The sequence below is a fragment of the Lemur catta genome, chromosome 10 (assembly GCF_020740605.2).
Source record: "Lemur catta isolate mLemCat1 chromosome 10, mLemCat1.pri, whole genome shotgun sequence".
Taxonomy (NCBI): Eukaryota; Metazoa; Chordata; class Mammalia; order Primates; family Lemuridae; genus Lemur; species Lemur catta.
In genome coordinates this window covers 34,926,293-34,936,760 of record NC_059137.1, presented here as the reverse complement: position 1 = coordinate 34,936,760, position 10,468 = coordinate 34,926,293, and the positions used below count along the sequence as shown (strand labels likewise).

The 10,468-nt window shown below is 49.8% G+C and overlaps 1 protein-coding gene across 3 annotated transcripts in view; it reads right to left on the bottom strand.

Moving 5' to 3' along the window:
- Window positions 1-10,468, bottom strand: part of FBXO10 (F-box protein 10) — a 49,897-nt gene that overhangs the window by 2,391 nt on the left and 37,038 nt on the right. For 2 of the 3 annotated variants that reach the window (XM_045562466.1, XM_045562468.1), the window contains 3 exons: window positions 8,974-9,287; window positions 7,644-7,825; window positions 3,212-5,102 (listed from right to left, as the gene is read on the bottom strand). In XM_045562466.1, coding sequence (XP_045418422.1) covers window positions 4,928-5,102; window positions 7,644-7,825; window positions 8,974-9,287 — 671 coding nt within the window. In that variant the 3' untranslated portion in view covers window positions 3,212-4,927. Of the gene's footprint in view, window positions 1-3,211; window positions 5,103-7,643; window positions 7,826-8,973; window positions 9,288-10,468 lie in introns of those variants that run through there. The other variant, XM_045562467.1, reaches the window with a different exon arrangement.

The window sequence follows — 10,468 nt, the reverse complement described above, 5'->3', positions numbered from 1 at the left end:
CAGTGATACAGTACTATTATGTAGCCCACAGTTCATGTTCAAGTTTTGCCGATCATCATGCCTCCTTGGTCTTGTTTAACCTGAAAGAGTTCCTCGACCTTTGACTTTCTTGGCCTTCACATTTTGAAGAGGTAGGTTATTATTTTGTAGTGTGTGCCTCCATGTGGGTTTGTCTGGTGCTTCCCTGGGATTAGACTCAGAATTTACATTTTTGGCAGGAGCAACACAGAAGTGATGCTGTATCCAAGTATCACACCTTGCAGGGTTCCAGACACTAGTGAGAAGGTACCAGTGGGTGAGCGTGCTTATGTCAGGAGGCTGCTCCGGGTTGGAATAAGCCCACCAGGCCCCATAGGAGGACCATTTGGAGAGAAGCCCTCCCTGCTGTCAGGAGAGGTGGGCCCACGGCTGCTGCTGAGGACAGTGTAGGCTCATGTGCTATTCCAAGCCCAACTCTGTCTTGTCTGGTCTGGCCACACCATGTCCACCATTCCCTGGACTTAGGAACTCCTTTGGACACAGGGCAGTGGCCTCAAGAGGACCTGAAGCCTAGATGACGAAATCGTGTTCGTGTTTGTTGTGTGTGTACACTCTCATCAGCGTGTACACTCTCATGTTTGGGCCTGCCTAACCCGAAGGGAAGGCCAGGGAGGACACGGTGTAAGCTGTTTGGGTGGGAGTCAGCCAGGACCTCTTGTGAGCTCTGCACCATGGTTAAGCCTTTCCCTGTGGCAGGTTACCCTGGGGAGTGCAGGAGGCAGCTTAGCTACTGCAGACTGAAAGCAAATGACCCCAAAGAAACGGTACCTTAGAGAATTCTTCAGTTCCCTAAGTGCTATCCATAGAGCTGGGACATACCTCCTGAGATGCAGGACAGGACTCCTGACCTTTAAGCTCTCCAATACCCACCCAGGCCACTGGAATGGGTTTAGAAAAAAAGACTAGGATGGTGAGGAGACACTGCAGAGTGGCATGTAAACCCAGGAGTAGGGCAGACCCCAGGGGGCTGAGGATGCTCTCTGTAATTCTCTGGAGAGTTGTCACAGAACAGAGGGAAGAGATGTCCTTTGGGGGCTCCAGAAGGTAGAGATGGTAGGAATGGGGTTGGGTTTGTTTCTTCATCTGTCTGCTCATCCATCCCTTAGCAAGCCTTGCTCTGTGCTGGGCACAGAGGATCAACAGTGAAGGTGGCAGAGTCCCTGCCCTCACAGGGCCCTGGGGTTGGGGCTGTCAGACAAACCAACAGACATAAAATAGAGGACTCGGTGCCACCATGGGGGTGACGTGTGGGTAGGTGGGTATGGAGCATGGAGGAGTACTTAACTGATAGTTGAAGAGATCAGGGAAGGTATTTCATGGTGTTGACTAAGGAGATTAAGGAAAAAGCAGATGGACTAGGTTCTCCTGGGCAGGTCTGGCCTGTTGTGGGAGAGCGAGCCCTGCCCCTCCAGCAGTGCAGCCTCCTGCAAAGCATCTCACTTCTCTTCCCCAACCACAAAAAAGCTAGGGTGGGTGCTCTATTCCTCTCGTGTCTACCTCCAAATGACTTGGTGGGAGCTTGTGTGTGTCCCAGCTGTTCCTTTTCCTGCTACCTGGGTCCCAGGTAACAGCCCTTCTCACCTCTCTCCTACCTACAAGCTCTTAACATTTGATAGTGAACTTTCACCTTCTGGTCTTAAGAAGCATCACCACTCAGAGCCTGTATTCCTCTTGCATAAAATAGGGGCAGTGACCTCACCAAGTTGGTGTTTAATATATTATTGATGGAACTTAAGATGATTTTAGGTGGTGCAGGGATGTATCAAAATACATTACGCTGGTTAGGCTAAACTGCAGTAACACATGACCCTCAGATGTCAACCTTCAAGAAAGGTTTATTTGCTTGTGGTACACATCTGCATGAAGCCCCATCTGACCAGTGGTGTCTACTGGCAGAGGGAGAAGTGACCAGGGCAAGTCATGCAGGCCTTTGAAGCTTCTGTCCAGAAGTGATGATTAGCCACTTACACTCATTCATTGGCTTAATCATGTCACATAGCCACTCTTAGTATCAATGGGATAGGGGTGTGTAATTCTCCCTGGGAAGGACAGCAAATATTTTAAGTGCTTACCACAATTGGTGAATATTTTCATTGTAATAGTTTATTTTAATGTTGATTAGAGGCCGGGCATGGTGGTGCTATGGCTCAAGCTTGTACTCCTAGCACTCTGGGAGGCTGAGGTGGGAGGATCGCTTGAGCTCAGGAGTTCTAGACCAGTCTAAGCAAGAGTGAGACCTCATCTCTACTAAAAATAGAAAAATTAGCCAGGTGTGGTGGCACACACCTGTAGTCCCAGTTACTTGGGAAGCTGAGGCAGGAGGACCACTTCAGCCCAGGAGTTTGAGGTTGCAGTGAGCTATGATGACGCCACTGCACTCTAGCCTGGTAGACAGAGTGAGACTTTGTCTCAAAAAAGAAATTAATTAAAAAAGGTAAGTTGATTTAAAGAAAAATATTAACTTATTAGGTGATGTGAATATGGCAGAAATTATGAGATGCTGAGTGACTAAAGTTGGGAGAATGTGTCCATGGACCTGAGGACCCTTTGTTGTCAGATGATCACACGCAGGGCTGTTTTACTGTTGATCCTCACAAAGCCCCACGGGGCAGGCAGGGCTGGAATTGCCCTGACTGAGACACAAGGACACTGAGGTGCTGAGAGATGCAGCTTTGCCAGTACTTTTTTTTTTTTTTTTTTTTTTTTGAGACAGAGTCTCGCTCCGTTGCCTGGCCTAGAGTGCTGTGATGTCAGCCTAGCTCACAGCAACCTCAAACTCCTGGGCTCAAGCGATCCTACTGCCTCAGGCTCCCGGGTAGCTGGGGCTACAGGCGCGTGCCACCATACCTGGCTAATTTTTTGTTTTTAGTTGTCCAGGTAATTTCTATTTTTAGTAGGGACGGGGTCTTGCTCTTGCTGAGGTTGGTCTTGAACTCCTGACCTCAAGTGATCTTCCCACCTAAGCCTCCCAGAGTGCTAGGATTACAGACATGAGCCACTATGCCCAGCCGCCCTTCCAGTTTTGTATCCAGAACCATCATGGGAACAGGCTGAACCAACAAGGTGGTCCCCACGATTCTGTCTCCTTCAGAGCAGGCAGGGCTGGGCCTGCAAGTGGCCACCTGGGAAGGGCAGTGTATGCCCAGACCAAGGAAAGGCCTGCCTAAGGTGCCTCTTTTAAAATATAGAACTTTATTTTGGTTATTGAGATTTTCATCAGTACTTAGTTCACAGAAAAGTCCTTTCTTAAAAAATAATAAAGGCAGCATTTTGTACAGCAACTGACACTGCGGCCACCAAACAGAAGTGCAAAGGACAGTGTCAGGGATAGGAGGAGCAGCACTCTTGTGCCCACAGTCCTCAGCGGGAGGCCAGTGCTCCTGGCTCCCTCTCCCCCTCCCATCCTGCCCAACAGAGCAGCACCTAGGGCCTCACAGACCCAGCCTGGAAGTCATCGGCCAAGTGCACGACAGCAACTCCAACGGGCTGGCGAAGGCCCCTCATGGAAGGCTAAGTAGGAGGGGGCTGTTCAGGCCTGGCCCTGCATCCATCCCCCTCCTCGAGCAGCGGCCAGAGCCCGCCTGGCTGTGGGACATTCACAGTACAGTTCAGTAAAGCCCTTTGGAGCTGGCCTTGCTTCTTCACTCAGACCATTATCCCTACCCCAGCCCAGGGTTGGGATCTGGGGACACGTAGTTGAGGCCCTACCTTCAGGGAGCTCACAGGCAAGTGGGTGGGACAGGTTATGGACCTGGATGGCTCCAAAGCAAGGCAGAAAGTGCTCAGCACCCTGAGAGGGAGCAAAAAAAGGGCTACTGGGGCTCAGAGGACAGAAGGCAGGAGAGCTGTGTGGGGACAGCAATGTCTGAGCTAAACCTTGAGGAACCAGTGGGGCCTCAACACGTGGAGGCGGCAGAAAAGGCATGCCGGAAGGAGAGAGCATGAGCCAAGGCACAGAGTAGGGAGACACGGCAGGGTCAGTAGAGGCCGGTGCCCATCCGTGAGAACACGGTATGCACCAGGGGCCCAGACACCCCTATCTCCACAGGCTGGTGCCCAGGAGGGGCAGCTGGCGTGGGTGTGCTCATGTGGGATTTGAATGCTCCTTGGCACGCAGCAAGCTAACGTCCTCCTGAGTTTGGGAGCTCCTTGAGGACAGAGTGGAGCCCTGTATGTCCCTGCCCAGCCCAGCACCTGTCTGCAACGCCTGAGTTGCCTTAAGGGAGCCTTCTGCCACATGCCCCTCGTTTCCAGCATGTCCCCATCATCCCTGGGGCAGCCTTTCAAGAGGGGCTGCTGTTCCCAAGCCCCTTCCCTCCCTCAGAGGTCCGTGTCCAAGTCTAAGAGAGCTGTGTCCTTAAGGAAACCCAACTCAATTCCTCTAGCCTCCAGAGGCAGCTGGGAGGGTGTGGTGGGGTCCCTGCAGGGATTGAAAGGGACATAGGTCTAGGAAAGGGGAAAATTTGGGGACAGTTATCTTTTTCCACCTCACTAGAATCACTCCCCTCCCTCAGGAGTAAATCTCTTCCTGAGCAGAGTCTAGGTGTGGTGTGTGTCAAACATGGTACCCTGTAATGCAAAGAAAATCCTGACCCAAAAGCTTCACGTATGATTTGAGTTTCCCCAACTCTTCGCAATCCCTATAGGAGCTTGAGTGACTGGAAACCCACCAACTTATATCCTTCTCCTTGAAAAACATTTCCAAGTTCCTTCCCACTGAGGGCTGTGGAGGCTGAAGTGTTTTGGAGGTTCCTAGTCCCCAGGAGGCCTGGGACCTGTTTTATCAGGGGAGATAAAAGGGGAAGGGCCAGAGGTTTCTCAGGCACTATTTTTGTCTTAGCTCTTCTGAGCACCTGTCAGGGCCTGGGCCTGGGGCACGTCTCCGTCCTCACAGGATGGTGCAGAAGATGCTGTGATTGCTGTGGTAACCACCTTCCACCCGGGCTGTGATCCTGGTTGCCATACCTGTCACCTTCTGCCCATTGTGGGCTGCAGAGGGGCCTCTGAGAGAGTTTTCAAGGTGAGGCCGTGCTGGTGGGTTCACCAGGCGCCATGTATCAGACCTGGAGGTGCAAAATGAAAGTTAATGAACTCTTTGAGGTCTACAGCATTTGCTGACTACCCTGCACAATCTTACCTTTGACGCCAGCTCAGTGGATCCAGGTGTTTAAATCTGGGTGTAGATTTTGTCTCCCAGGTTAGTGTTAACCCAAATAGATGGGATGTGTGAAACTAAAAGGCAAAAGTCCTACATTCCAAGTCCAGCTCTGCCTTGAATTCTGTATGTAAACTTGGACAAGTTCCTCTATCGGCCTCAATTTCCCCATCTTTAAATAAAGATCTGGATAAGATCAGTGTTTCTTTCTTTCCTTTTTCTTTTTTTCTCTTTTTTTGAGACAGAGTCGTGCCCTGTTGTCCAGGCTGGAGTGCAGTGGCGTGATCATAGCTCACTGCAGCTTCAAACTCCTGGGCTTAAATGGTCCTCCTGCCTCAGTCTCCTGAGTAGCTGGGACCACAGGTGTGCACCACCACACCCAGCTAATTTAAAACAATTTTTTTGTAAAGACAGGGTCCTGATACATTGCCCTAAAGCAACCCTCCCGTCTCAGCCTCCCAAAGTGCTGGGATCACAGGCATGAGCCATTGCACTTGGCGCAGTGTTTTTCCTCTTTCATTTTCATTTTTTCAGCTGTGTGACCATGAATGCTTATAAAAGCTTTATTCATAATCACCAAAAACCAGAAACTACCTAAATGCCCTTCAGCTGATGAATGGATAAACCAACCATGTTATACATCCATACAATGGAATATTACTCAGCAATGAAAAGGAATGAATAACTTCATGCAACACCCGGGATGACTCTCAAACGTGTCAGGCTACGTGAAAGAAGCCAGTCTCAAGACTACATACTGTATGATTTCATGTCCATGACATACTGGAAAACACAAATCTATAGGGGATAGAGGTTGATGGGTTTCCAGTCATTCAAGCTCTTGTAGAGAGTATGGAGGGCTGGGGAAAATCAAATGACAGTGAAGCCTTGTCAGGGTTTCTGTTGTTTGAGTAACAAGGAACTGCCATTCAGACACAAAATCTCAAGTCACTTAAGGCCACAACGCTGCCTTATATGTATTGTTATGATGATAATGTTACAGTGAGAGGACTGGACAGGTGTGGACAGAGTGGAGTGAGTAAAGAGGCCTGCGGTGTGTTGAAAGAACTGCAAGTGTTTGGGTTTGGCAGAGGGGAGTGCTCCTGAAAAGATGGGATGAAATGAGAAGGCTGGAAAGGAAAACCGGGATCTGAGAGTGCACAGTGGACAATGCCAAGTTGACAAGTCTGGGCTGTATCCTGTCTCCTGGAGTCTCCAAAAGGGGAGGAGGATATGGATCCCAGGGAGTGCACAATAGGATCTGCTGGGATGTGGGAAGAAAGTATCAGAATTTCTATTTATTTTATACCTTAAAAATGTCTATTTTGGGAATGGTTTACAATGTAGATAATATACGGATAGAATACACATATATAAGTAAACAAATATACCTACGTGAGGGGGTGTCCTCAAAAACTGTTTATACTGAGAGTGTGTGTAATACAAAAAGTATGAAGATCATTACTATAGAAAACAGGGATCCACCAAAGGTTTTTGATCATGTCTGCGACATGACCAGCTCTCACTTAGATTAACCGGGCAGGATAAGCAGCACAGTGTGCAGAGGGCAGCAGGGGTGGCCAGCAGCACGGAGACCAGGCAGGTGGCTGCTGCAACAGGACAGGTGATACTGACACTGGAGAAGCGACACCACCACCAACAGTAATAATCATTATTGCTTTACAACCAGTGTTGCGAAGCACTGACCAATCCTAACAGAGTCCTTTCGTGAACAACTGGAGCAGCTGTACTGTAATATGGCCCATAGGTCACGGTAAGAGGTGCTGAGACCTGAATTAGGGTTTTGGCAGTTGGGGAAGAGGAAGTGCCAGATACAAGAGCATTTCAGAAGCAGAATTGAGGGGACCTGGTGACAGACTGAACTTTGGTTTTTGGGAGAAGGAGGCAAAGGTTTTATTGCCAGAACACTGAGTGGATGGAAATGTCATTGAATTGGGGAACATGGAAGGACCAAGATGGGGAAGATGAGAGGGAAGCAGCCGACACAATGAAGCAGAGGCACTAAAACAAGTACAACAGCAAGAGCAGCAACTAACGTTTTTGTGATACCTCAGATATTTAGCTGGGTCACATGATCTTATTTTATCCTAAATTGCTGCCACAAAACTGGATATTATTAACTGGATTTTACTAAGGCTCAGAGATGTTAAGTAACTTGCCCAAGGTCACACAGCCAGTGACTGGCAGAGTTGAGATTAGAAACAACATACCCTGGACTCTTAAAAAGCTTGTTCCCGCAGGGAGTTGAGCACAGGTCCTCAGCCCAGGCTTGACACAAAGCCCAAGCACAGGCCTTTTTCGACCAGAGCTGGAAGCTGGCATGACTGCAGGGAGCAAGGGCAACCATAGTCACTGGGCCTAGGCCTGGCTTCTCCATTGGCCTTACTGTGGTTTTAGAAGACAGGTTCAGGCAACCCCAGGCACTCACGTTTTCTTGAAGACCAGGAACTTGTTATTTTGCATGATACATTCTCGGTTGTTTGAGATCTGCTGAAAGATGGTCTTGTTGGTTTTGCCCTGGAAGATGATGTTCTCCTGCACCAGGGCCTTGGCACGGCCTCGCACTGCAATGCCGTAGGCCCGGAATGAGTGGATCCGGTTCTTTATTACCTGGGAGAGGCAGCCAAGAGGTGGTCACCTCAGGGACTCACAGACTGCTGGAGGAGCCAGGTAAGTGAGTTATCAGTTATAAAACTGAAGGGTAAGAACATGCCAGGTAGGTCAGTGTACAGCCACAGGAGCTCAAAGAAGGGTATGGAGCACAGCCTGGGGGAGCCAGGGAAGGCTTCCTGGAAGAGGTGACAGGGAAGTTGTAGGAGTTTATCAGATGCAGAGCAGGGAGAGTTTCAGGAAGAAACAATGTGCAAAGCCTGGCAGAGAGGGAAGGTGGTACCAGAAGCCAGGGCCACTGGTAACCCAACTGTGGCAAAAGTGTGCCCCGCTTTCCCCTTCCTCTGCTCCCACAGGGCTCAGAGGCAAAGCCAAGGAATTCTTTACTCCTCGCCTAAGTCACTGACTCATAAAGCCACAGAGCTGAAGACAGTCTTTGGATCGTAACTCCACAAGGGCAGAGACCAGGTCTGTTGGGCTCAACACTGAAACCCTCGCACCCAGCACAGTGCTTTGCATATAAAGGTGCTCAGGGCTCACAGTCCTCTGCGGAGACACACAGGTAAAGGAACAGACCCCAAGCACCGTGGAAAGTGCTCGGTGAGGCAGGGGGTCCGAAGCACCACAGAAGCCCAGAAGAGGGGCACCTCAAACAGCCTGGGGTGCGGGGTCAGGGAGTCTTCCTGAACAAAGAGGACTGAGGTACAAAGGGGACAAAAGGGTACTCTAGGTATACAGGGAATAGTGTGTGCACAGGCCCTTAGGCAGGATTTCTCTTCTCATTAAGCACCTATTGCATACCAGGTACTGTGTAAGATTACTCTGTCAGGGAAAGAGAACTGAAATAGCCCTCACTTTGACCTGGAGACCAGGAAGATACCTTGGGAGGCTCCCAACACCGTGAGTCTAGGAGGTGACACCCCCATCCCTGGCTTCCTGCTAGTGAACTCTTGTTCATCCTTCAGGGCCCAGTTCATATGTCCCCTCCTGTGTGAAATCCCACCTACATTTCCCAGGCTGAGTTTTGGCACAAGGGATGATGTCCCTTGCGGCACTGAGTACTTATGGTTCTGCTTCTCAGCAGAGGGCGAATGGACTGTCCTAGGGCTGTGCCCTGTGTTGGCACCACCTGTTGCACACATACTCACCTTAGTGTCAGATCTGGGCAGCAGCTGCAACCCACTGCCCCGGTTGCCAATGATGTCATTTTCGATGACAACGGTGCTATCGCCCCTGGTGATAATGCCATGGCCTCTGTTGTCATAGATACCATTGCCCCGGAGTTCCACCTTGCACTGGGCCTCGACCTTGACCCCACTCTGCCGGTTGCAGGAGATGCTGTTGTTGGCCACACGGGTGGGCTGGCTGCTCTGGGCCACAGTGATGCCTCTGTCCCCATTAGCGTGGATCACATTGGTGATGACATGCAGTGCCTCGCTGCTCTGGACGTAGAGTCCCGAGGCTGTGGGAAGACAGCTTGGGGAGCATGGAAAGCACAGGGTGGTCCCAGGGTCCGCCCTGACAACCCCAGTCAGGAAAAGCCTCCCCTGAATTGTGCACCCCAGGACAGAGGTGGAGAAAAAGAGGTGGTGACACTCAGAATAAGCCTTTGGGTTTGCATCTTCCAAGCTGATGACAAGCAGCAGGAGGAAACACAGGAGCTAAGTCCTTATAAACGTTGCCAGGGAGAAATGATGTGCGAAGAATTCCTTAGGCTGAGCTGTCCTCTGGCCCAAGCTCTCAGCCGGTGCTCGATGCCTCCTGCAGCATCAGCACCTACTGCTAGTCACACCTCCTATGCTGGGGCACTCGCTGCCTCCTCAAGGCTGCCCGTTCCACCTCCCGACAGACATATCTACCTGCTACAAAGATGCTTTGCTTTGTTTTCCTCCCATAGGAAGCCGGTATCTGCCTTCCTATTATAGCTGGGATTACAGGTGTGCGCCACGGTGCCTGGCTAATTTTTCTAATTTTTGTAGAAACGGGGTCTTGCACTTGCTCAGGCTGGTCTTGAACTCCTGAGCTCAGATGATCCTTCCTTGGCCTCCCAGAGTGCTAGGATTATAGGCATGAGCCACCATGCCTGGCCTCCAGTAAATTTTTTTTTCAATTCAAGAAATATCAAATACCTCCTACCATTTTTATCAGGTTTAAGATAACACGGATTTAAAACACACTTATTTTTTGCATCTCTAAGAAAAATCATTGCCAATTAAGTCATGATATGCCATCAACTGCAAGACACATCTCATCAGAGATGTTAAAATGTGAAAAATGTGTCTTACAATTGATTAAAAACGTGTACCAGCAGTGGTATTTGGTACTGCAGGGGCAGCGGGCACTGAGACGAGGGGACGTCAGTTCTTTGCGTCAAGTTCATAACCTATCAGAGTTGATGAAACAATCACAGAAATCACTACAGCCATGAGGCCCCATAACAAGTGTCACTGGGGCTGGGGAGGGCACAGATCAAAGGAGGAAAGGATGAAGCGGTTCATTCACAGCAGGTTTTGAAGTTCAAGTTGGTTTGGGATGTGTGGATGGGAAGAAGGGAATTTCAGGCAAGAGAAACCACATGAATGATGTTGGTGGGGTAGGAGGTAGAAAAGAATGGATTCAAGTTTAGGGAACAAATCTAGAGAG